This window comes from Vidua chalybeata, chromosome 6, assembly GCF_026979565.1.
Source record: "Vidua chalybeata isolate OUT-0048 chromosome 6, bVidCha1 merged haplotype, whole genome shotgun sequence".
NCBI classification, from domain to species: domain Eukaryota; kingdom Metazoa; phylum Chordata; class Aves; order Passeriformes; family Viduidae; genus Vidua; species Vidua chalybeata.
In genome coordinates this window covers 10,491,711-10,519,528 of record NC_071535.1, presented here as the reverse complement: position 1 = coordinate 10,519,528, position 27,818 = coordinate 10,491,711, and the positions used below count along the sequence as shown (strand labels likewise).

The following is a 27,818-nucleotide window of genomic DNA, read 5'->3' as shown; positions in this document are numbered from 1 at the left end:
TTTCTGATTTTATGCAATCTCTCAGATGCTCTGTTTGTTTTATTTAAATGGCAAAAGAGGTCCTCATTTCTCAGTTTTTCTCACTTTTGATTCACAGAAACTATCTTAGAGCATGGACCCCAGTAAGAAGTCAGAACCCCCTTTATCTGTAGAAATGGTACAGCAGAGGGCCAATCCTGACCGCAGTCCATCAGCATCCATCTATGTTCCAGAGCAAGGTGGCTACAAAGAGAAATTTGTGAATGCTGTGGAAGATAAGTACAAATGTGAAAAATGTCACCTCATCTTATGCAATCCTAAACAGACTGAATGTGGACACAGGTTCTGTGAAACCTGCATGAATGCCTTGCTGAGGTATGTTGTTTGTTCTGGTAGAGCACGTTGATAACTTCAAATGTTGTGAACTACTGCCATTACTGCAAACACCATTGTAGCTTTAGGAATATGTTGAGCCTTCCACTGTTGCTTGCTTGAGTATTTGTTATCTGTGTGCTGGTGCAAATATTTTTGCTCTACTCTGGGTCAGGGTAAGACAACTGAGTTTTCCATCAGTATTGTTGCAACAGTTGTTAAGGTGGTGTAATCCTGTGTAGAAATGTGTTAGGTAAAAATTTTGTTCCCTGTGGAAGCCAAATGGAGTAGCTGTTTCATAAGACTTCTAACTTGGGTAATCTGGTGTCAAATACACACAGTAATTGTGTGAGGAAGTGAGCATGTTCCTTGGGGTGGTGATATCTAACCCAGCTGTGGACCCAGCCTCAGAATGGGTGGTGAGACCCTTGGATATATGTACCTGCTTGTGGAGCAGTTTCCCTGTAGCCCTTCCAGCTATTTGTTATGGGACTTGCATGTCCTGTAGATTGCAGGAGGGTCAGAAAGGCTGGCATCTCTATTACTGAGATGTTTGGGCCAGAGTGCAAAGAGGTGAGTGAATGCTATAGATGTAAAATGAGCGCTGAGAAGTGCAATCTTTCCCAGTCTAGATAAGAATAAAAGTGCTCTCATTCAGGGAGTATCTAGGTTTTAAGTGCCTAAGCATCAGTAGATTTCTTTGTCTCTCAACTTTGGTGCATTACTGCTGGTTGTGTTCAGTAATGTGATTTCAAAACTTTGTGTAAGGTTTGGAGACCATTCAGCACACTTCAGTCTCCTGGGGTACATAAGCACTGAATATGTTCATTTACTACTGGAAAAGCAGAAATACAGAAGATACTTGGCTGGATGAATGTTGCATACTGGACTACTATCAGAGAGAGCATTTGACTTTCGAAGCCTTGGTGATCTGTTTACTTTTTGTGACCACTCTGACTCTAGATGCTGGTTTATATGTCACTTGGAAATACTGTAATCTGATATCTAATACTTATATATCTAAGTCAAGGCTACATGCAGCATGGCAAAAGAGTATGGAAGTTATTACAATACTCAGTCTCCTGATAAGGAGTAATCTCTGTACTGGGCAAACACAAGGGTCCATAGCTCACTAATGCACTCCTGCAGGTTTTGTGCCTACAGCATTTCATATTTCAAACAACAACAAAAAAACCCACCAATGCTTCTTTTGATACACAGTGAGAAGTGAGGTGTGGTATTTAAGAAATGCAGTTATTTCTTATTCAGTATGTGTTTTTGGAAGACACTTATATGGTTAATAACAGTGACTGCAAAAAACCAAACACCTGCCATGCCTGGATGTGAACAGGTTGGCAGAGCAGATCCTTGACAATCTAAGCAGTAACAATTCTGGCATTGCTAGAGTCTGGGCAATTTTCCTTCCCTGCTGTGAGACATGCACATGTGTTTATTACAGTGTAGCTAGAATATGTGTAATTTTATCTTCCTGACTTTCCAGCCAGTCTGTTACTAAAAAGGACACGTGCTTAAGGCCATTGAGTTATTTAACTTTATTTAAGTGCTTGTTGTAAACAAATCCTTTATTAAAATAAAATTTACATTCCCCCCTCTATTTTTTTAATAAAAATAGTACCATAAAATTGAGAGTAAAATGGGGTTATGTTGGTCCTGTATTTGGCACAATATTTTTTCACTCAGTGTTGATACGCTGCTGCATACACAAACACAGTAATTATATGCTAGCAACTTCTGTTCCAGGGTTGTTTGAGGACAAGGAATTGGGAGTTGGTGGAGCTAAAGCAGTAAAGATGTCTGCTCAGTATGCAAGAGTAGTTTGAAAAAGCAAATTGGATGCTTGAGTGAATTCAGTAAGAGCAAGGAAAGCATGACATTGTATTAAACACTATATGCCCTGATGTAGTTTAGATTCCTTTTTGTTTCTGACTTATGAAAAGCATTACAGATATTCAAGGTACTTAAGATGCTCAGAAATATGATGAGACACAAAATGGTTGGTTTGAAAAGCAGAAGCCAGCGAGATGATTTGAAATAACCATACAGAATATATAACATAATTGAACTTTTTCAGCCTTTTACATGATTTGCACTGCTGCTGGCAGCCACAGCTTAGGTAGCCTGTCAGTGAGTTGCTTTATGAAAGAATTCATGCAGTTTTACCTGGTGCTTTTCGTCTCTGTGCTTTACAAGGGAAATAATTTTCACTGTTCCTGTGAAAAGGAACTAAAAAGGAACAGAATCACTAGGTTGGAAGAGACCTTCAAGATCACTGAGTCCAACCCAGCACCAACACCTCAACTAAACCATGGCACCGAGTGCCACATCCAGGCATGGTGACTCCACCACCAACGCAGCAGCCTGCTCTGGTGGAAAGTGTTCCTCTCCATGGCAGGGCAGTAGAACCAGATGAGCTTTACTCTCTTCCAGCCCAATCCATTCTGTGATTCTAAGGGGTTTACACTACAACACTTGGCAGGTCAGAGCCAGAAACAGCTGTAAAAACTCAGGTTTTCTGCACTCCAGTTTCTCTTCACAATCTGCCCTGCTCCTGATTCTGTTTGTTGTCCAAAAGGTCACAAGTTTAATAATTACTTTACCAAGACAGCTACAAGGCAGTAGTTCAGATAGAGGAGGCAACAAGCATCTGTAACAGTTGCTAAAACCAGAACAGACTTGAAGGACATGGAGATAAATACTTTTTTACCCTAAAAGTATATGTAATTGACTGTCAGAGAAAGTAAATTTTCATTAGGTGTTGTTTGAAAAACAATAATTGAAGAAACAATATTTGGCCTGTTTGCACAGATTGAGAAATGACAATGACTTTGGGTCAGGTGCAGACTGAAAAATAGGGAATGAGTTTTGCCAGCTTGAAAACCACTGTGCAGTTGTCTGGAGACTTTGTGGTGGTTTTACTTTGGGCATGCCAGATACTTTACATTGAACACTCAAATGTTCAAATTTATTGAAATAATGTTGTATTTTCTCCTTACAATTAACTATATCCACTTTTAATGATTTTAGAATATATTGAATAATCAAAACTAAGTGCTTCACAAACTGAAATTTTTGTACTACAAAAATTCAGATGAGCTAAAATAGTTTTTCTCTTTTCAGGTCTTCTAGTCCAAAATGTACAGCATGTCAAGAAAGCATAGTAAAAGATAAGGTATTGTTAAAATTGTTTCTTATTCAAGAGTATTGAACTGTGTGGCATACACAAATTGTGTTACTGTTATGTGGTAATTATTTCATGAACCTAATAAGCTGCCTAAAAAGGTAGGTTTTTCATAAAACCTGAGGCATGCATTTTATAGAGGTAGGTGGCTCATTTTTCCTGTTAACCTCATGGTAGAAAACATGACAGCTTCATCCCAAAAAGTCCAGACAGGTGTCACATCTCTTACTCTTAGTTGGGAGCTGCAGCAACACATTGCAGTTGTCTTCCCATCAGTCCAGAGGATGATAAGAAATATTCCATCTCCTGTAGCTGCAGGGATGTGACAGTCTAGGTGAACACTGATTTGGTTCTAGACCAGTGGCTGCTGTTTCACTCATCTCTTTTACAGTGTGGTGTTCAGTGAACCCCACTGGAATTAGGCCAGTGGGGAGTTACAGTAGTGGTAATGGAATCAGATTCTTTTTTATATGTAGAAGTTATTTCAGTGATACCCTCTTCACTGTTTTTCACATCAAAACTTTTTGCTGCCTTTGAAACGTTAAGGTAGAAAAACTTCTTGGCTTAGTACATGGTTTATGTGGTTTTACGTTATTGCTAAAGTGTTCAGTAAATTATTTGTGCTAGTAGTCTTTCTTGCCTAAATGAATACTTGTGTTCATAACCATTTTGAAGAAGAGGTTGATGGGTGCATTAATCTCTCTTTGTTTTAATCCAAAACAGTTCTCTGAATAGTTCTCAGTGTAATTTAGTTTTGACATGGAGGGACTCTCCAGGAGCTCAGACCAATAATATTGATGCCTAATTTATTTGTTCTTTTAACTCTTGACTTTGTCTCTCAATGTACATAAATATGTGCATTTGTTATGAAACTTCAAATATCTTTAAAACAGGACAAGAAGGCCAATGTATACTAAATGCCTCTTAGAGTAACTGTGCAAATTAGTGTTTTTCATGAAACTGGAAACCTCTTTCCACAAAATGCTGAAGTCCTGAATCACAGAAATGCTTTTAGATAGTCTTTGAAAAACTTTAAAGGTTGTCTTCTTACCTTATCTTCAGTCAGCAAAACTCTGCATACTGACCCTGTGAATTACTTTGGAAGAGATACTGCAGCAGAGCCAATTGATTATTTAAATGAGACTTGTTGATTCATTAAATTTCCCACATGCTTCTGAAAAGTAAATAGAAATCAGTGACCCGTGTCAGATGGGATCAGATGAGAGTGATTGCAGTGTTCCCTTCTTCACTGATACTGGGGATAGGTTCATAGTCACTGTGGGCAGGTGGATTATAATTCTTGGTTAAGTGTTAGCATGCAGAACCATTCCATAATTACAGGAGTGCTGCAGTGTGCACATATCACAGGAGTCTGTTTATCAGAAAAGAAGTCATAGGTTGGGCTTGGTTCTTAGGTATTTCTTAATGGCTATTAAAGCAGTTGAAAAACAATTACAAGTTTATCTCTTCAGTTCTGGACTTTTAACATAGCAGTAATGGTTTTCAATTCTTGTCTCTCTCTATCTAGTTCCTGCCTTTTGCAATTTGGCTCCTTGGGAGTTCAGTTGTGTTGTCTTTTATGGGGTAAAACTCAAACCCCAACCTCTCTATCTGTAACTTCTTCCAGTTTTATTGTGGACAAAAAATGCTGAAAGTGCTCATAAACATTAAAATGGAGAGACAGTTAAAGCCTGCTTCTCTGTGATATAAAAAACCTCCTTCCATCTAAAACCTTAGAAAATACCTGTAATTATGTGTCACCACTGAAGTGCAGGTAGGTATTCCAGCCCCCCAATGTAGTAATTTTGGGACCACCATCCATGAAACACTTGCTCTCCTAACTACGGTGCTTTGAGTCTCTTTTGTCCTATGGCATTGTGCCTAATACAGCAGCTCCCCGAACAATGGAGAGAGTTCTCGCTTGTGCAGGCCTAATATTGGCAAGCAAAAAGCAAATTTGGTCCTTTCTTGTACCTTTCCCTTTATTGTATTTACAGTACAGCTGAAACAGTAGTAAAGTATCTGTCCAAATACTCTTTCATTGAGCTGCTTCACAGTGGAGGAACCTCAGTGTTGTGCACATTCTAGAAAAATAGAATAGCAGGATTTTATTTCTGGCACATAAAGCTAGAATTGAACGACAGTGCTGTAGCTGAATTGCATGGCTTCTACTTTATTTGAACTTACGTATTCTTGAGTGGTTTTCAGTTTGTAAAATAAAGTGATTTTTGATTTTTCAGGTATTTAAAGATAATTGTTGCAGGAGAGAACTACTTGCCCTTCAGATATACTGCAGAAATGAAAACAAAGGCTGTAAGGAACAGCTATCTTTGGGTCAATTACTGGTAAGTTAATCTAACAGTCATAAGCTTTCTTTTGAGTTAGAGAATGATTTAAAAATTCTTGCAAATTAAAATTACAGTCACTTTCTTGACTTACTCTCACTGGTGGTTAATGTGATTTAGAAATGTTACAATAGATTTAAATTGTTTTAAAACTCAGCTTTTTAACTGTAAGGAATTCTAAAAAATCATGTGATTGTCTGGCACTAAAGCTTGGAAATATAAATGTATGAACCAAATGAGAACTGGAAGGAGAAATAGAATAGTGAAGAATCTTGATGTGTACTTGACAAATGTGAGAAATTTGATTTCTATTTTGGCGTGGTTTTATTTATCTTAATCCTCTCATGTGGTGTTTATGCGTGAAATTAAACCTTTAGCTTCTCCAGAGTTCTGTAAAATAAGCTGTAGCTGTTTTGGTGAAGGCATGAGATAGCAGTAATTCTGTAATTCAACAGTTGTATGGTATGGCTGCACAGCAGTTTGCAGTGAGATGTGTAGATTCTTGCTTTGAGCAAGCTCAGGTACCTAAACAATTTAAAGCAGCATCTGTGTCTATGTGGAATAATATACATTTAAAAAGAGTGCTTACTTTTTCTTTAAACAGCCTGGGTAGAATTTTGTGCTGTCTTAGAATGCTTTTAGTGTAGGAGTAGGTCATGTAGATCTGTAATGCAGTGAAATCAGCTGTCCAGGTAAAGGGACTGTACAGTCAGAAATGTATTCCTGAGTAGATTTGTCAGTGTTTGCTCTTGTGTGATGCAGTTCACAAAATAACTCTCCTTACTTTGGTTCTGAAGTTATTTAATGTTGGATGTCTTCAAAGGATGGAAGGCATGCACAAAACTTAATTGGATTGACTTTTTTTTTTTTTTTAATCTTTCAGATGCATTTGAGGACTGATTGTCAGTTTGAAGAACTCCCATGTCCTCGTGCTGATTGCAAAGAAAAAATACTGAGAAAAGATTTGCCAGACCATGTAGAGAAGACCTGTAAATACCGGGAGACAACCTGTAAATACTGTAAAAGCCAAGTCCCAATGATTATGTTGCAGGTGCAGTATTTTCTTGTGTATATACATCAAGATTCCCTACATTAATGTACAATAATAGCAACTTTTCTTGTCCTTCTCTGTAGCTGCCAAAAGAGCTTTGGCCTGTTAGCCAGAATTAATAAACAAAAAAAGAAAACAGGCTGACTTTCAAAACATGTATTTTTCCTGCAAAAAAAGTGCATTGAACAGGAAATATTTTCTTTATTCTGATGTTCAGATACTGCTTTTTAAAAAGTTCAGATCCACTGCCTGGTATTGATACTGAAGTTAATTTTGCTATGCTTTTTAGAGTTTTTTACAATTTAGATAATAAATGCAACTACTATAATAACAATCAAATATTGTATAAGAAAAGCATAAGCATTGCAATTGACTGGAAAAATAGCATCTTCTATGTAATCCTTCTTGGGTACTGTGTGATCTGTTATGGGAGGAAGGGAAGAATGTACAACCAATTCTGTCTTACAAGAGGAAAGGAAGAATACAAAAGCAAATTGTACCTTGGCATAACCAGCAGTGGTACATGACAGGCCTAGGATGAGTTACTGCTGTTCTTGGCATCAGAGTAGCTTGTATGATAGGCAGCATATTGAGGGTTAGAATTATAGAGCAGGGGTTGAGAAAGTCATGCTTTTTTACACGTAGAATTTTAACTTGACTGTGTTTATATTATTTCACATGGAAAGATATTATGCTGAATCTATCTTGGTATGATTTTAACATTTTTTTTAAAATTCTGTCTACATAGTTTCTGTAGTTTGATGGTCTTGGATCTCACACCTTCTTACTACAGTAAGAGTGATGAAAATTTTCTTCTCATTTGTGTTCTTGTGTGTTGTTTGTTAGGTGAAGTCTGACAATGATGAGAAGTGTTCTTTGCTTGGAGATGTTGTTACAAAAAGGCATAGGTAGAAACTTGCCAAGTTCTGGTTTAGATTTGGCTCTCAGTTAATTGAGTGCAGGGGCTGGTAGTTCAATAACTGTGCCTTACCTAGAATCAGGTGGCTGAAATATGAAAATACACAGGAAAAATTAAGTCTGCCCTGTATTTATTCTTGTACATTCTGATACAGAGGTGAAAGTGTATTTAGGTAGATTATGGATGCTGTTCTCCCAGAATTATGATTAGGCTGGGGGTTGGTGTGAGGCAAAAAGTGATATTAAAACATGTGTGGTGTCTTAACAGACAGAATCAGTGAGTTTTAACTATGTTCTGCAAACTGGATTGGCTGATATTTTTGGGGCTTTGTCCTAGATTTTTAAAAGTTCAGTGGTTATAGGAATGCAGATGGGCTTCTTTGTTGTGGCCTGATTAAAATGTTATCTCGCTATACTTCAGTAATAAGAATCAGAAGCTTAATTACACTGTTTGTTTGAATCTTAGAATCACAGAATGGTTTGACTTGGAAGGGACCTTAAATATCTTTCTGGTTCCAACCCTTCTGCTGTGGATAGGGAGAGCTTCCACTCAACCAGGTTGCTCAAAACCACATCTGACATGGCCTTGAATGCTTCCAGGGATTCACTGTTTCTCTGGAAAATCTGTTCCAGTGCCTCACCACCCTCACAGTCTAGAACTTCCTAGTATCTGATTTAAATCTGCCCTCTGTCATCTTAAAGCCCTTCTCCCTTGTCCCATCTCTACATGCCTCTGTAAAAAAAGTCCCTCTCTGGCTTTCTTTAGGCCCTTTTAGGTACTGTAAGGTTTCTTTTGACTTCTCCTTTGAGTTTTGTCGCCTCGTTGACAAAACTGGATTTTTAAAGATGAACTTGAGTTCATCTCTGAGTTCTGTAGCCTAAAATTTTCTCTAATGTAATAATGGCTGAAGCTGGCCTCAGTGACTTGAACTGAAAACGGAGATAGGGGGAGCAGACTGAGAAAAAAGGTATGCAAATGGAAACAAAGAATTTTACTGGAGAACATGTGGTTCATGTCTTCATAGAATCCCGTGACCCGTGGGGTAGGAAATCCCCGTTGTTGGAGGCAGACTCCAACAAGTTAACAGTGTCAGTAGAATGCTTTTGTAGATTGTATTTGTCTTGCCTGCATGCCCACTCACCTCTTAATGTCCTTTGTTCAGACCATCTAAAAATTGAGGGTTTCTTTTTGTCACAAACCTACTTTTTCCATCCTCTACCTCCTGACAGATAAAGATGGTGCGTTGTTAAAATGGAAATTAGTAGTGAAATGCTTCTGGGTTACTGTATTTTTCTGTATATAATCCACAAAGCTGCTTGGAAGTGCTTGTCCTGTAACACTGATACTTCGACAGCAGTAGTGTGACATGGATCTGGAAGGACAGCACTGTTTCATGCCTGGGCTCCTTCCTGAAACCTTGGCCATAAACCAGACCCTGCCAGGACAATGTGGGCTCTACCCAGTGCTCTGAAATACAGCTGAGCTGACTGGGACAGCATCAGGGAAGACCCCAGACATTGTCCCTTGCTCCCTGTTACTGCTCTGGAGCCAGACATGTTCCTAATGTGGCACTGGCTCTTCTGGGAGCCGTGTTAATATCCTGCCCTGCCTGTTAATGCCCTGCCCTCACCTGTGCTGGGAGCCCTGCATGTGCTGTCACCTGTGGTTTGTACTGGATTTGGTGTTTGGCTTTATGTACTCCACTGGGTGAACTGAGATTAGGAGGGAGAGAGTTCTGCCACTGGACTGGGGTTACTCTAGTATATCCTGAAGTCTCTGGAAAGGCTTGCTGTGTCTTCAGTGGGTGGACACTGGGATGTGGAGCAAGGAGGAAAACAGGAGAGAATGCCGAGGAGTTGCATGTTGCCTTTTTATCATGAACCAAGACTTAGTGTCACAGCCTTTGTCAGATGTTTGGGCAGGTTAGGGAACAGGGTTAGGGAATTAGGGAATGAACATTAGAAGGGAATATTACTTTTCTGGGTTTCAGTTGATAAATAATTAAGGATGTGTGTAGGGCATTAGGCTCCTAAAGTGGTTGTGTGAGATGTCTCCCTTCAGCACAATTCCAGCAATTCCAGATGTGTTTAGAAGGAGAGGCCCAGGTCCAGCTCTTGACTCTGAGCAGGAGTGGTGCTTTGGGGCTGCACTTGTCAGAAGAGCATTGCTGTCACCCTGACAGGCTGCTCTGAGGAGGGGGGTTGGCATTGCTCCTGGCTGGGTACGCTGGTGGGGATGGACTGGATGTGGCTCAGGAGCTGTCCCAGCTCTCTGGCTGAGGAGCAGCTGAGGGTTCCCTGGGACTGTGCCTCATCCCTAGTGAGCGAGTGTGAATGGGAAGCACAGCAGGGTAGATGGCTCAGGACACCATCTGATGGCCTGCTTTACAAGGAGGAGATGCACAACTTCAGATAGTGGCAGATTTATGCCAGAATTCTGACCAAGGCCTTTCACATCTTGGAGATCAGATCTCCTTTACCTCTCGGTTTTGTTTCAAAAAATAGACTTGGTTACTGGGCAAAAGGGCATGTTATTTGTTCTTCCCTTTCTAACAGGCTTATAAATCTAGAGCTTTGTTTCCTTTGCTTTTCTTAAGTACCAGAAATGAAGCAGTGTGTTTCAAGTTGAATGGGACGTGTCACTTGACGAGAAACGGATTTTTCATTTTGTTAAGAAAACGGAGAGGAAATGTAAATTCAGTTATCTTGGGCCTGAGTTTCTTCCCTCACTGGGGTGGTAGGGTTTGACAGCTATGCTGAGATACCTGTCATCTTAAAATCCCTGCCCAGCATCATGATGTGTAACAGTGAGTCTTAGTATCAGGTGTTTGGGAATCAAAATTAGAAAATAATTGGAAGGGAATACCCATACATAGGAAAGAGAATCTCTGACAGTGGACATTGTACATTTCTGATGAACTTTTCCATGCAGTATATACCCTTACTAGAAAGGACATCTGCACTAGTTCTGCTTTCCCTTAAAGATGCCCAATTTTGTGAGTAATTGTTGGGGGTTAAAGCTTGACTTTGACTACTGTTTCATTGTATGAAGTAAAACCAATAAAATGGGAAACAAACAGATTTGCTTTGCATGGGAGAAGACAAGGAACCTCTTGGTTTTGCTTCAGAATATCAACACCTCCCTCAAAAGTATAAAATGATGTTTGAGCAATTGCAGTTCTGTAACTGCGCAATTGGGAATAACATTGAAAAAATCTTGTGGGATTTTTAATTATTGTAGGATGCTTTTCTTTGCAGGTAATTCCTTTCATAATTAAAGTGTAAGATCTGATTTGTGGTTTGTTTGCTTTTTTCCTCTGTAGAAACATGAAGATACAGACTGCCCATGTGTCATGGTTTCATGTCCTCATAAATGTAGTGTTAAAACACTCATGAGGAGCGAGGTAAGAAGTCATGCCCAGTGTTGTGCTGAAAAACTAAATAATATCTTTAGTAAGATCTCGCAAGAATTTTGCCAGAAGCCATTTCCTTGTTAAAATGTGAGATCTAAGGAAAAGCTTTTTCTACCACACAGTTAAGTGTGATAACACTCAAATATCTTTAATGATTTCTTGAAAAACTATTTTAAAAGGAACAATTTCTTAATTTTGAGTCATTATTACACTTGGCTTGTCCAAGATTAGCGCATGTCCTTCTTGCTTTTGTTTTTACTATTTCTCCCCCTGCCCTTCCCTTGTTTCAGCACCATAGAGCAGCATCTTGGGGTAGTTAGCTTATATTAAAATAAAAATACACAATTATAATTCAGTCCATGTTGACAAGAGTTAGTAGAGACTACAAAAATCATATAGATGTGAAATTTCATGGAAAAACTTAAATTACTATTAAATCTATTAAATTTTGGGAGTAGGAAATAGTAACTGATACTTAGAGAAATGCTGTAAGATTAAGGTTGAGTACAACACTCCAACAGCAGATGCCACAAAGCATAAAAGTTTCTCCTGATGTGTAGAAGCTTCCAGTAATATGTAAATGAAAAAACCTTAAGCCTGGCTTTGAAGAGATCCATGTTCTTGTACATGAAAAGATAAAAGTAGCTTGTGTCAAAATTGAGGTACTTAATTTTTCCCTTAAGAACTTACTTGCCAAGGATAGAGAAGAACTTCCTGAAGTCTTCATCACTCAGTAAGCCTCTTTTAAGGAAAGTGAAGTTTCTGATCTGAGGATGAGCTTTTCTCTTTCCTCTGCTACTTACTTCCCAAGCTGGATTCGTACAATTTTTCAGTTGCACTTGTAAATTATTAATTGTGGCAGAGTGCAGAAGGCACATAAGACTCCTGCCAAAGTTTAATGCAGTCTTTTCCTCCAAGATAATGAAATAGAAAATATATGATAGATACTGTATTTATTACGAGAAACTGAGCTGTTAAGAAAAGAGAAAATACATATACTGGCCAACCCTACCAGTGCTTACTGCCAAGATTAGATCCTGATTCTGGAGCCCTTTGGCTTATTCTTAAACCCTGACTTCAGCAGTTACTTTCAGAAGAGGTGTGTCTGATTGCTTGTAAGGGCTGCACCATTAAAGGCTGGGTTGTTACACACAGAGTCAGAATGGGGTTTGAAACCATTGGGTAGAAACAGAACTTTAAACAGCCCTTTGCCCTGCATCATCTGTTGCTGTATGTTGCTTAATTTTTTTTTTTTTTCTAATACTGTGAAAATGTATGTATTCCTTGGTTGCATGATTAGGGACAAGAAGTCTAATGCAGAAAATGGGAAAATGCCTGCCTAACAGTTTGAGAAAATTCTGTAGTGTACAAGTGGATATCTTATTGTAGAATAAAAGGCAATTTTCATGTTTAATTAATAACTCTTTGGCAGACTTCTGGTTTTCAGAAGTTGAAAAATGTGGCATTCTTGTAAAACCTGTTAGACCACATGTCCCTTTCTTACCTCATTTTTTTTCTCCACTACATGTCTTTTGAAATGATACTGTGAATTTCTACAGGTAGTGTTTAGAACACAATAGTTGTGAATCAAAGATGAGTGACTGATGGCATCTCAGTATGAGATTTTAAAGACTCTCTTGTCTGTTCCAGAACTACACATTGAGAGCAGAGTTGATTCACCACTTCTTTCCAGGGAGGTGGATGAGCTGAGTCATGTGGGGCTTAAGGTGTGGGAATTTCAGATGAGATTCTGCAACCCAAAGAGTGATGCCAGTTGAGGAGCCAGGCTCTGGCTCCTGTCTGCTTTGTGGGAAATACAAACTGCAGACTCTGTTTTTGAAAAGAGAGTGTTTGTTAGGCTGTCCTTTCCAAAAATGTCTTTCTGCTCCAACTTTTAGGCAGTTTGCATCCAGCTGCTGCCATCTGTGCTGCTGCTGTCCATATATATGTATATGCTTCTGTGAATTGGTTTACTTTTAAATGAAAAGTGGTCTGTGCTCATAATAATCCAAGATATTGAACTAAATCTCAATCTGTGAAAAATGCAGGCATTTTACTAATCAGTTTTAATCCCGTGTACTGCATTTTTTAAAAAGTTACTTAACTGTACCTATTCTAAAACTCTTTGTGTGTTTCATGCAGTACTTGTTTAGTCTTTTTTGTGTAATTTAACTGTTAAATTTAGGCACGGAGAATTGCATGTTATGTTTTGAAAAGTTGGTTCCTCGTGAAATTAGGATTAGAAAAAAATGTACTTTACTACAGTGAAACTGATCTTAAGACTTGCTCAGAGCACCAGTAAAAAATATATCATTTTTTGAGAAAAGATTAGCCATTCACTAAAGTCAAATGAAATCAAATAATTATAGAGTATGTTCTTTCTGTTTGTTTTGGTTTTTTTAAATTGGGTTGCCCATTGAAATAGTCTTTGGTAGAAGTTTCACTGTATATTAAATGTATCACACTGTATACTGTATTGGCATGTGTGTGTGGTTTACATATGTGTATATACAGAATTAGCACTTGAGATCAGACTGGAGAAAATATACACATGTGTGTTGTATGTTCTGCAAATGGCACACAATACAAACCTGATACCCTCTGCCCTTTATGTTATCATGCCAAAGTCTTTTTGACAAAACTCACATTTTTTTCCTATTGCAGTTGAATGCACATTTGTCAGAATGTATTAATGCCCCAAGTACCTGTAGTTTTAAGCGTTATGGCTGCACTTTTCAGGTCAGTATATAACAATTATACTTCCCAATTGATGAAAGTCTGCAAATAGAACCTAATTCTTTGACATGAAAGTTCTGGACGTCTCTAGTTTCAGTTAAGAAAATCATCCAGTTGTACCAAGTGATTATACAGGAGATGTTTGATTTTGAATTTTAAAAATAAACAACATGAAAAGCCCACACATTTCTGCAGTGGTTTGTGAGTTCAGGTATTAGGTGTATCTTGTTGAAATAGGAATATGACACATTTGAAGAACTTGTTAATGTAGGATAAGAGGAAAGTCTCTTTAGTTCTTCAGAGACTAGACTAGTAACTTCAGTTCTTTCTATGAAAACATTTTCTGAACTAAGTATGTTTATATTTTCTCTCATTTGTGTGTCTTAATATTTTTAATTGAGGTTACATGTAGGTTAGCAGACTTAAAACATGTATTTTTATGTGCATTAATATGTCTGTGTGCACATAGGTGTATAATCAAAGCATGAAATTTATTTTTTTTAAAAAAGTTTTAGGTTTTAATCCTGGCAATCCCTGCAATATTTAAAAAAATAAAGTCAAACCTGAGAGTTTAGTTTCAGTAGTATTACTCCAGTTTCTTCCAATATTCTGCTTCCCTTACCATAAATCCTGGGGAATTTGTATGCTGATGTAATGAAAATATTAGTCAGGACATTTCAGAAACCACTGACAGGAAAAAATGGTGTTTATGTGATAGAATGATTAATTTGTTAGCCCATGGCTCTTTAAAAGTACAAGGGCTCACTGAGGAGCAACACATCTCTATAGATGATGTCCTGCAGGTATTTCCAGGTTCTTAAATAATGAGCATTCATCTTTTTAAGTGTTAACAGTAATGCTCTTAGTGGTAGAACTGATCAATGCTGTAACCCTGCCCACTGTTATGTTGTGCGTATTGCCATTCATTTTATGTATGTATATGTGTGCATATATGTACATATATCCACATATATATTTTTAGTACTTTATATAGAGTACATACCTTGAGGATCATTGAAACCCTTTCAGTTGCTTTGCAGTACTATCTACCATCAAAGCTAATAATTCTCTGCATTGCAAAGCACTTACTGAAGTAGGTGTAATCAACACAATACAAACGAAGTAAGTAATGTGGTCTACATCTTATGTACTCTGTATATAATCTATGTGTGTTCTGTAAACTCTTTATATAGTGACTATTTGTAACAGCACTTATAGGTTGTGCAGAGGCAGCATATCTGAGTATCACGGAACAATCATGGTAACATCTTAAACATGACAAAGTAGGCATTGTAATAACTCTCAGCGTAGTTTATAAAGCTGGCACTTTCCAGTGATGATAAATTTATCTTAAATATTTGTCTTTAATATTCAGCTGAAGGAAAATGTAATGCTTATGAAGCTGTTCATGAAATAGAACAGAAGTTTTAAATTACAGTTAGTGGAATTGGAAGTTTCAGATTTTATATGACTCAAGGGTTTTATTGTGCTTTATTTAGTTCTAAGCTACATAAAAGACTCTAAAATACAACTCATTTTGTAAATCTTGTTCATCTTTATTGTTTCTGAGTTATCAAGCACACTGGATGGAGATACATAGCAGTTGTATAAAACACTTGCTATATTAAATGTATTCCTGATTTTTTGTAAATTCCCAAGTAGATTTCCCTCCTCTCTACAGTTCTGCAACAAGGACCTGTGAACCAAAATATGTAGTATTGGTTCGATGTCTTTATATACTCTTTCTTTGTAGGTTTAAAAGAAGTGGAATTGGCTAAAATGTATAAATTCTTTGTTGTCACAGGGAACAAACCAACAAATTAAAGCACATGAAGCCAGCTCAGCAGTGCAGCATGTTAACTTATTGAAAGAGTGGAGCAATGCTCTAGAAAATAAGGTATATCTTCTACTCACTTCTAATTTTCATTGACTTCTTTAAATCATACAAAAGTACTGGAAGAAGCGCTTTTTTCCTGTTTTACAGCTGTTCAGCATTACAGCTAAAGCACTAGTAGACTTCAAAAGCTATCAAGCCATTTAGCATGTCTTTGTACCTTTGCTATATAATAAAATGCTGTGAGAAACTTGGCTTCCCAACTCGATGGATAATTTTCCTCGTTGATAACTTAATTAAAACGCTTACTTCAGATAAATAGTCAGTATTATGATTCCTCTCTGAGTTGCCTTCTTACAGAACAGAGAGTTCAGAAAGCCATGGCAGCACTATGAGCTGTATCTTTGCTACCTCATAATTTTTCCTGACATAACTTCAGAATTGTGTAATAAACTGATTATTTATTTTATTTATTTTTATTCTTGCTCTCCAAACTTTAAGACCTGCACAGTTTAATTAAATTAAATATACTGTAACTCATGGGCATGATGATGTCTGCTTTAGTGCTAGACCAGCATGAAGTTCATGTTGCAGTGTTTCCTTGGGACTCCAGGTTTTAAATTGTTTGGGATTTGGGAGATGCTGGGAGTTGTATCAGCTATGATCTTGTGAATAAGCTTGAATGACTTAACCTGTGTTCTGCGAATAAAATTCAAGCTTTTGATTTAAAAAATGCAAAACTGAAGAACAGATTGCAGTTTTCTTAATTCCTTTTGAAAAAATCTTATATAGACATCAAATGTTTCTGCATTTATAGGAGAAAAAAGATCCCAGAATTACCAAAGTATTCTACAAATGCAGGCACATGAGTGAGGAGCCCCCTTCAGACTCTTATGAATTCACAAGCAGCAATTCCAGAGTAAGCTCAGTGGCACTTAGGATATGATTTCTGTCATCTCAGAGCAGATCATAAGCTAGATCACAAGCAAACTCTGTCTAGAAAGCAAATTCCCTTCTTGTCCTACAGAGATCTCTTCTGCCTGGGTGTCCAACAAGGTCATGCAGCTGCAGGAATCGTAGTTTTCAAGCAGACTTTAACTGGAATAGTGTAATATGTTTTTTGCCCCCAGCATGGTTGTTCCTGAACTGAACTTGAAGCCTCTTAAGGAAGCCATTGAACCTGGCAGAGTTCTAATACAGATATTTTTATATAGAATTTTTCAACATGTGTAGGTAGGTCTTAGTTTGACAATCCATAACATAAGTTTGCTTTTGCATCTGAAACTTTGTCAGTGTAGGAACTTCACAGTTTTTGGTTTTGAGAGATACAGATTCATATCCTTAGTTCGTTTTTCATTAGTCTGATGAAAACTATGCAATTTATTTCACATCATAGGAAAAAACCCACGTTCCCTGTGACTTGCAGAATAGATCATGTTCTGCCCTTTTCTCGGCGTCCTGAGAGGTGCTTTGTCATTTAAAAAATGCCCAGTGGTTCTATGTTTGTCTCTTACAGACCTTAGAGATGATACACTTCACTACTGTTTTATGCTCGACTTCTGTTTCAGCTTTCATTTAGGACATAACTGCTTATCATCATATGTCCATTTTTTTCTTTTTACTTCCTGCTTTATAGACTTCTTCCTATTCATAATAAAGAGTTGAATCACTGGAAATCCCAAGCCAGTGCCAACTTACCAGAATAGCTAACCACATGTCATATGTCAGTGACTTTATTCTAGGGAAGGGTAACAAAATGATTTGTAACTTCATTGCTGTGCTCTTCTTTGAGGAAAAAATTAATGCACTGAAGAACAACAATGCACAGTCAACTTGGCTGATGGGTATTTCAGAAATCTTAGCCCTACTGAAGCCAGTGGAAGTCTTCTTAGTTTGTATAGGGTCAAGATTTCATTTGGGGTTCTCTCTGTGGTATGTCGGGAGGGGAAAGGAGTTCTCTTCTTCCAGTCACCACATTCTTTAACAGTGCATGTGGAGTAGGCAAACTGGAAATCTTGAAGAGCTGCAAAGCTTGTGCTAAGTTAGTAGTTTGGTATTGAATGGTGCTGGTGGCAAAGAGTAGTAGGAGAAGGTCAGATGTAAAATCTTGAATCAAAACTTTGTAGGGGGAATTAAAATTCAGTGCTTTTCCCCCCTCTGTGATGGTGTAGAATTGCAGACTGAACTCCCACAGTTTTGTAATGTTGGAAATAATCGGTTGAACATAATTTTGTGACTTTATCACATTCTTATAGAAAACTGGTATAAACTCTTTTTTCTTTTTTAATACGAGACTTAAATACGGAACCTGTTTGAATAGTTTCTTGTGGCATATGTTTTTTTCCATTCTTCTTTAGTAAGCAACAGCTTAAGTTGCAAAATTGCTGAATAAGAGCATGCTTTTTCCTAAGAATATTTCAAATATGCCAACTAAGTAAAGGAAGCTGATGCAATTTGTAATTAGATGGTGTGTTTCCTTCACCCTTTTTTAAAACTGAGTTCCAAAGCCTTATGCTGAAACTATAGTTGGAAAACTTATTTAGTGTTAAATATTTTTTTAAATTCATAAATCACAACCAAACTACAATTGCTGATTAAGCAATGACAGTTCTATACAATTTAGGACTGCAAGACATAATTCTACTTTTCTTGTGTTCTGTAAAGCTGTGTGGAAAAATCTCCGTACAAAACAGACCCATGTTTTATAACTTGTACAAAAATGGAAATGCAATGCTTAGTGACCCAGAGCACAACTGCCATGTGAATAGGAGGCCTGAGGAGGAAACAGTGAGAAAAGGGAAATGTAAAGATCACAATTAACTAAAGAACTCTGATTCATTAAGGAAATGGAGGATGCAAAAAAAAATGAGGTGTCCACCCAGCTGATCTTAAATATCTGGGAGGCAGAGGTACTGGTTTAAATTTAAATTTTTTCCTGGTACCTAAGCATTCCTTCAGTCTCAATATTGCTTCTCTCTCTGGACTGACAAACTTAGCTTTGTCTCATTTCTGTTGTGTTTATTTTGCCAGTTTTTCCATGTATAAAATGTAGAACCAGCCTATGTGTGTATATGCACAGATACTGTACTGTACTGTATTGAAAAGTAGATAACCCACACATACATCATGGTATCTCTGTACATTTGGGCCCCTGTCTAATGAACTTGCTGAATGTCTGTGGACTTAGATGGTCCTTTGTCTAGTTTAGGCTGGTTCAGAGATTTGAGATTAATTACCTTTTCAAACAGGCTAGGTTCTGCTGAGAATGCAGTGACACATACGGGATTTGGTGATGGTATCTGATTAGAGGGCAGTTTGGGGAATGGGATTCTGCAGTGGCACCCACATCAGAGGTGAAGATGGCTTAACCTCAAACTGGCACTTGTAATAAAGGCCAGGAGTAGATTTTTCTGAGAACATGAAACATCCAAGTAATTGGTCATGATGTGAAACATTTATCAAGATTTTTTTTGGGTCTGAAATGGTGCTGTGTCATACCCATTTTAAGATCTATCTGTGGAATAGTCAGGGCATGTCCAAACATCATCTTGTGCCAAGTCTTTTCTACATTTTTGCTGCTGAATGATCTTTCCTGGGGAAAAATTACATTTCTCAAAAAAGCAATGCACCACCACCAAGCAGCCCCCTTCTCCAAACCACATTAATGAACAAGCACTAAGCAGTGTGACAGAAAATATTTACTGTATTACTTTCATCCCCAAGGAGATATATATTACAATATTCTTTTAACAAGGCTCATGTTTTAAAAACAGAATGAGTCACTAATGAATAAATTCATAAAATGTCAGTGCAGAGAGAGAATGTAATTCACAGCCTGTAGTTCTTTGGTCTTTTTTACTAGTAGGCACCATTGGATTGTCCTTCAAATGCATGGATCCCTTCTATATTCACTCATTTCAAGAGTTTTCATCACCATCACATTCTCTTAAGCCAAGTCAGTCCCATGCAGATGTTTTTCCTTAAACTTGCTATAGATCAGGACAGATTAGAGTAGGTGAAAATTAGTGTTCCCTGATTCAACCAGCTCAGCTTGTCTCTGGTGTCCCTTTTGTGCAGGACTCAAGTTCTTAACACCCATTTAGAGTGAATTAGGTTGTTTCTTCCAAACTCCAAGCAACTCCCAAGTCAGTTGATGTAAACCAGGAAACCAAGCCATTAAACAACAAGTGAATAAAGGAAATGTTACATTTAGACACAAGTTCTTTGCTGGTTTTGTATCCCATCTGCACTTTCTTAAGCCAAAGTTGTACCAATGCCATATATTGGAAGTGCAAAAATAGCTATCAGAAGGTTGTGTTTTATTTATTTATTTGCAATACATGGAGAGAGATTTTATTGGGATCTTATCCCTTTCATGTGTTTAAGATAGTTTTAAACTAACATAGGTATTTTAGTATTTTAATAAACTTTGGCAGGAGTAATTGTAGAATTTTTTCCAGGTGGCCTTGCTCCAGAATGAAAGTTTGGAAAAGAACAAGAGTATACAAACTTTACATAATCAGATTTGTAGCTTTGAAATAGAAATTGAAAGACAGAAGGAAATGCTGCGGAATAATGAATCTAAAATACTTCATTTACAGGTAAGAAATACAGACTCTCCCCATTAAAGCAGAAATGGTAGTAGCTTCTGTTCTGTACCTTTACCCTTGTGAAGTGAGGTGGTCTAATTAAAAGGGGGGGGAGATATTTTACGTTATTAGGGAGCCATTCCGATTTTTTTTTCTGGTTTGTTGTGTTTAACGGGGTAAGATACTTAACTAAACCACTGCAATTGCCTAGCCTATGTTAAAACAACACAAAAAAAAACATTTAAAAAAGGAAAATATTGAAAACAAAGTAGAAGTCTTGTATGAAGAATAATTTTTTTTTTTACTTTAAAAAAACGCTTAAGGAAGTCCCACTGAAGGACAAGATTAGCACCTTAAAATTGACGAGTATTACATATGTTCCTTCTCTACTTGCCGGTATTAAAAAAAACGAATCATGAGTGAGATCAGTCTGATGTGGATTTAATTCAAACATAGCACAATGCTTTTGAATACACTTTTTAAAAATCCCTATTTCTGCTGTCCTTCTGAGGAAAATTTATCTAGTTATTCCTTCGCTCATAGCTCTGAGTTTAATGTTCTGTGTTTTGAATGACCTGGCCACAAGCCAGCATGAAACTAGAAATCCTCAAGATGCCCTAGCATGGTGGTTAGCCCAAGCTGAAATTCCTTGCTCTGTATTCAGAGCTGACTTGGGATGTGGGTGCTGGGAATTTGTATTAGCTTGCATGATACTAGCCACAATAAGGGAAACCTCAGGAGATATTTAGCAAGGAATTGTGGAGGTATCATTTACACATTAATGTAGTATGTTTGTTGCTAGAATATCAGATACTTGTTGTAGCATCCACCATAAAGGAATGTAAATAAAATTATCTTTTTCACTTATTATTCACTTCACATATAAACTGCAAATGTTGGTAACTCGAGAAAGATAAAGGTATCCAAACCAGTGTGTGGCTAAAATTCAAAGGGTGGCACATTGAAGAGCTCAGATCCTGGAGACCCTTGATGATGCTTTATCAGGAAACTGTCAAGTTTGGCAACTGCAACATTTTTTCCTTATAGCAGTAATTTCTTTCCATGACCTGCCCACTTAGTAACCAGCTCAGCCTGCCTTAGTCATTGTTACTTGTCTGATGATAGTGTGGGATATGGCTGCCTGCCTGCAATATTGCATTCTGACACTGGGGAGCTAATCCTTGTATGTACTGATATTGCTGATTGAATCTACCAGGAGGTAAGTTAATTTGTAAGCCTGGAGTTCTTACACATGCTGTCTCAATGGCCAACAGTGAGAGTGGAAATGGAAAAAAAATACAGAGCAGAGTTTTTCATTATTGTCTTAAATGACAGATTGCAATATCTTTTTCCTTGAGCTGTAAGTGTTAGCAAAATCAATTTTCAAGTGATTGGTTTAGGAAAAAAGAAAACCCCAAACCACTACAAAGCAGCAGATTCCAACAGGTGGCTTTGTGGTGGTAATAAGTACTGGAGAAAATGTTTTGCTCTTTTTTCTTTTTTTTTTTTCTTGTTTTCCCCTCCTGCTCTTTACTTCCTCTTGCCAGCTATTTTAATTTAGTTATTTTAAGCCAAACTGTATTTCAATGCTATTTCAACCTCTTTTTTTCCACTTAGCAGAATTTCCTGATTCAGTCTGATTGTTAAGGGTATCCTGGAAACACCCCTCAATTTGTTTTTTCCTGGACAACATGGTCAGCCTCCTTCTGTTGCCCATCAGAAGTGGAAGGAATTAGTTACCTTTTGTGAGCCATTCTTTCCCTGGGTTGTGTTGAGCAGCTGTGGTTATCTGGGAGCCATGGATGCTGCACTAACCAGTTCAGGTCTGAGCAAGGGGTATTTGCTTAGTCCCCCAAGATGTACAAATGCTCTTGATGCCTAGTACAGTTCCATTGGCTGTTGGGTGACTTTTTTTTGGCTGGAGAGTGGCAACAGCATCAGTGAGCATCATCTGCACTGTGAGGCATCTGACACAACCAGTGTAAATGCATCAAAGGAGTCTGGGCACTGGCAGGAACCTCAGCCTAGAGATGTTTTGTTTTCAGATGGGTTCTCTATATATTGGTCTCTAGGGAAAGTGTTTTTACCAAGGATGCGTGATACTTTTTTTGGCTGCTGTCATGTGGAGAGGAACTTTCACATGCAGTGTCCAGTCTTTCAGATGGAAATGGAAGCATGTGAGTAAGCCCATTGTAAGCAGGGTGTACATGAGGTACTGAGGGACAAAAGAAACAGTGGCCTCATGAACATAAAATGATTTGACGAGTAGTACGTTCCTTCAGAGGAGAAGGACACGTGATTTGTTTTCCAAGTCAAGCAGGACCTTTTCTAGTCTGTTCTTTAGCTTTTCAGTTTCGCCCTATCAGTTGCAATGGAAAGGTCATTACAGCGCTTCAGTTCCTCGTGACATTTTCTGAAATTCTTTTAGTAAGTATAGTGCTAAAATTCTGGAAGTTGGTTGAAATACTAAACAAAACCCCATATGAAAATCAACATCAAAAGGAGCTCACAATGGTTCGCCAAGCACATAACTCGAGATTAATGATCTAGAGAGGTCAGTTGCTAGAATGAAAAGTGCATGCAGAAAATTGATATCTACTTGAAAATTTATGAGTACAGTGTGAGACATCTGTGTGCTTTCTAATGGAATAATTAGAGTGAAAATCTCCACTGCTGCATTAAATTCAGATTTAGTACATCAGTATCTCCCAGCAGGAGGGAGGTTGACTCCCTGTAGGGTAAAAAGACAGAGATCCCACTGCTTTTTAAAAATTAAATAGAAGTCTTATTTTTGATTATTTTATATCTCTTGAATTCTCATGTCAAGGTACAGTAGATAAAAATGCTACACATTTGCCAATGTGAAACAGAAGCAGCTAAACCAGAGTTGGTTATGCATGTACAAAGGTAGAATGTTGCACAGGTTGATGGAGAGAAGTGAGTCCCTAATAACAACTTTGGGTTATTTTTTCCCAAAAGAATAGCTTACAATTCTTCTGCATGTTTAGCACTTCCCCTTTCATATAAAAATGTGATCATTTGTTTTGTTTGATGCTGTGTTAGTCCAAAGAGGTGCAGTTGGTGAGGCACTGTGCAAACCCCAGCCATGTTACTTACTGTTCTTGCCTTGGAAACTTCATGTTTGGTATGAGTAAAGGAAAAATATCTGACTTGGGCATATTTTGAGCTACTTTTGCATGTTAACTGTGAACTAGTGGCCGAATCCTTTGGTTCTGCTCTCACAACATGCAGTCAGGCCATGCTGTGCTATGTTTCCTTATTTATATGGCTAACAGCCCTTCCCTGCTCTACTGTCTGATTACCATCAGCCCAGGTGGGAGGGTGTGACTGTGTTGGTAGGTGCTGTTTTGTAAGTCCAGGCAAGCTGCTTCATATATTTATTGGGCCCATACCCCTGGCCTTTATGATTCAGTGCACAGCTTTCCTTCACAAAGCCCTAATTCTGGATGTGAGAGATGCCTAACTTGTTTTAAAACATGAACATAGAAATAAATAGTTAATCCTGAAATATGTTAGATGGCTCAGTTGTTTCGAGACAAAAAAATAAGACTCCTAGAACCTGATGTTCCTAGCTGGCTCATCAAATTGACAACCTTCAATTAATGGTTACAGACTTTCAGTATAAATGAAACCACGTGATTAAAAGCAAATGGCTCAAAGGGGAAATAGAGGTTGCATGAGGCAAAAGGGTATTCCCCATCAGTGGGGAACACTGAATCCACATGGCCAACCAGAAGGCAAATGCAAAATAAATTTATTTTCTTAGTAACTCAACTGCCACTTTATTTTTGTGAAGAAATGAAAAATCATTTTTACATTTGTTGGCTCTATATGATGATAAACTATAAAGCTATAAAGTTAGATTTGGAATTTAACTGTAGGTGGTAGCAAAAGTAGTTTCTTCTCTCAGATATTTTTGTTATCGTTTGAACTTCACAACTGATTATAGGGTTCTGGCTAAAATTCCTGCTAGTCCAAATTAGCTGTGATAATGTGAAGTGCTGTGTATTTCTTGCATCAGATTTGAGGTAGACTGGGAAATATGTTCTTTAATATACTAAGGTGCTTGCAATGTCCCTTTTTAAGAGAATACTGGCCTTTCTGTCTGTTTCCTTCTTAAGTGTTATATTTCATGCCTTTCCAAAACCAGCTGGGCTATTTTTTTGCTTGTTTTTTTAAAAAGGACTCAACAGAAATACCTTCAAAATGCATGGGTTATTGAGTTTAGGAAGTAAGAGTGGGAATTTTAAAGGTACTTAAGGGGATAGAAGTCATCATTCTGCTTTCATTCTTGAGGGCTTCTGATACGGTTGTGGGCACATAATAACTTAGGCTTTGATGACTGATTTATGTGAGCTGGGAGCTTGCACATGTGTGTACTCATGTTCCATGTGTGCAAGAATAATGATGTTTTCCTGGAGGCATGAGTTATTTTGCTGGAAACCAATATAAATCTGTGCACACGGGCAGCCATTTGATCCACACCACAGGAAGTTGTGCCCATACTTTCTTGCTTAAGTACTGTCACATGAAACCCAACAGTTATCAGCCCATAATACCAATGTAGAGACATTCAGAAAATTGTTCTTGTATTGAAAGGTTTCAAAAAAACCCAAAAATCAAACTACCTTAGACAAGAGCTACACACTAACAAGTCCCTTTTTTGAAATAAGGCTATTGCTAATTCTGAGAGTGCTCTACCTATGCAGCACTAAATTTTTTTTAAGTGTTTCATAAACACCTGGGCTATTCCTTTAAATTTTCAAAATTTGTGTTATTAAAATACTAGACATAAGCAAAAATTATTTATATTGAAATTCAGTCTTATTACCAACATATAATCTTTGTTTAATTTGCATAAAATCATGTCTTTGTGTTATTTTAACTCAAATGCTATTATTTTGTAAAGCGAGTGATAGACAGTCAAGCAGAGAAACTCAAAGAACTGGACAAAGAAATCCGTCCCTTCCGACAGAACTGGGAGGAAGCTGACAGCATGAAGAGCAGCGTGGAATCCCTTCAGAACAGAGTGACTGAGCTGGAAAGTGTTGATAAAACTGCAGGGCAAGGAGCTCGGAATACAAGTGAGTGTGAGCACAATGGGCTGAGGGGCTGTTGAGAGGAAAACGGTGTCCCTCGAGTGGCACTCCCATTGTGACTTTTATATGGAAACATCAATTCTTCTGATTTTTGAGTAGGAGATTGTGTATTTCATTTGTTAATGGTGTGGTATTGCTTCCGTGCTTTTTCTTAGGTTTGATTATTGTCTTCTGTTTTGTTTTATTGACTCTTGTCTTGACTGCATTGTTAGCTCATTATGAACAGTTTCTTAATTGATCTTTGATAGCTAATAGCTTTCAGCAACTTCTTTAAATATAGTCTTGGTATATTGACATTTTTTACTACACTTCTCCCTTGTGAATGGATCCATACCTTGTGTATGGTTATCCACTTGAAACCACCCATCCTGATTCTGTTAGACAGGTGTATTTGATAGTAGGGAGACTGAGAACTGCTTTAGAGTAAGGTTATTGTGCTTCTGAATAAAAACTGGAATTCAGCAGTACAGTGTAGTGAGCATAGGCAGGCATTTGTAACAAAGAACATTTAAATAGACCTATATAAGATAAACCTGCTTTATGAATTCATCTGCTTCTCAGTATTGTGTGTTGGCCAATTTTGCCAGTAACAAAACAAAAGAGTAACATGAGAGGGAAAGGGGACACAGAAGACTTAGCTCTCACTCTAAACTAAATAAATGACTGTATAATACAGATCTAAGCTTGAATGTTTGGGGTTTTTTTATGAAGAACTTCAGACATTGGAACAGCACTGTGCTTCTGAGACAAATAGTGTCTACATAGAATGTTTTGAGTGATCCGGATTGCTTCTGAATTTCAGAGGGATTACGCAGGATCTGTAACTGCGTCCAAGGTCTTACCTGCTAAATAGCAATCTGCAGATAATGCTACCAAGTCTCCTTTCAAAAAATGGAAGCCTCTAGTTATACTGTTTAGTAACTAGGAAAAATCTGTTAGATGATTAGAATATTTGACTTTCACTGCATGTACGATTAACAGCCATGTTTGTAAAAATCCTAGCTAATCTAGATACCAGCCAGCAAATTAGAGACTGTAGAAATTGCTTCATCAGTGGCTAAATGCACTTTGGTTCTTGAGGAGGAAAGTGTTTTTATACACAGTAGCAGCACTGGTGGTTGATTTTTATACAGCCTTTAGTAAACAGCAGGTTTCTCACCCCCATCCTTTGTGTTTCTGCCAGGCCTGCTGGAGACCCAGCTGAGCAGGCACGATCAGATGCTGAGCGTTCACGACATCCGGCTGGCTGACATGGACCTCCGCTTCCAGGTCCTAGAAACTGCAAGTTACAACGGAGTGTTGATTTGGAAAATCCGAGACTATAAACGTCGGAAGCAAGAAGCAGTCATGGGGAAGACTCTGTCCCTGTACAGCCAACCCTTTTATACTGGATACTTTGGCTACAAGATGTGTGCCAGAGTTTACCTGAATGGAGATGGCATGGGAAAGGGGACGCACTTGTCTCTCTTTTTTGTCATAATGCGTGGAGAATACGATGCTCTGCTTCCTTGGCCCTTCAAACAGAAAGTGACTCTCATGCTCATGGATCAGGGACCGTCTCGACGCCACTTGGGAGATGCTTTCAAGCCAGATCCGAACAGCAGCAGTTTCAAGAAGCCAACTGGAGAAATGAACATTGCATCTGGCTGCCCGGTCTTTGTGGCTCAAACTGTTCTAGAGAATGGAACGTATATTAAAGATGATACTATTTTTATTAAAGTCATAGTGGATACATCGGATCTACCAGACCCCTGACATACACTGGGGGAGGCAGATTAAACAGAAGGCAACTCCGTTTGGGGGTTTTATATCAGTTTGTCTTCAATCAGAGGTCCTAAAGCTCACAGAACCACCTTGTGGAACAGATGGAAGAGTTTGAAGGCATAACTGCATAGGGTCCAATTGCGAAAGTAGCAACACATTAAGAAATCATACCATGGTATATTTTTTAATAGAACTAGCAACACTTGAGCTCTGATGAATCACTTATTGCTCGTCAGGATAGTGATTATGGTCAGAGAGGATTTTTTTTAACTTATTAATGATCTAGTCAATTGGAGGTGAAAAGACATATACAGTATGTGCTGAATCAATTACTGACTTTTATTTCTTTTAAGCTAGAATACAAGAAAAACCCTTCACATGTGGGCTAGCTGGAAATTGTCAGCATGTTAAAAGAAGATGAAGTAATGTTGCAATTATGATATTCTTTGAAAAACTGAGGTGCAATCTTGTCTGAAATATAGTATATTGTCTTTTTAA

At 37.9% G+C, this 27,818-nt stretch overlaps 1 protein-coding gene across 1 annotated transcript; it reads left to right on the top strand.

Annotated features, from left to right (window-relative positions):
* The first annotated feature begins 112 nt into the window (after positions 1-112).
* Positions 113-27,818, top strand: TRAF3 (TNF receptor associated factor 3). Its single transcript, XM_053944884.1, has 10 exons — positions 113-354; positions 3,490-3,541; positions 5,791-5,895; positions 6,779-6,946; positions 11,188-11,268; positions 13,942-14,016; positions 15,818-15,910; positions 20,308-20,448; positions 25,367-25,541; positions 26,740-27,818. The coding sequence occupies exons 1-10, from the start codon at positions 113-115 to the stop codon at positions 27,309-27,311; spliced, it is 1,704 nt and encodes a 567-aa protein (XP_053800859.1). The 3' UTR covers positions 27,312-27,818.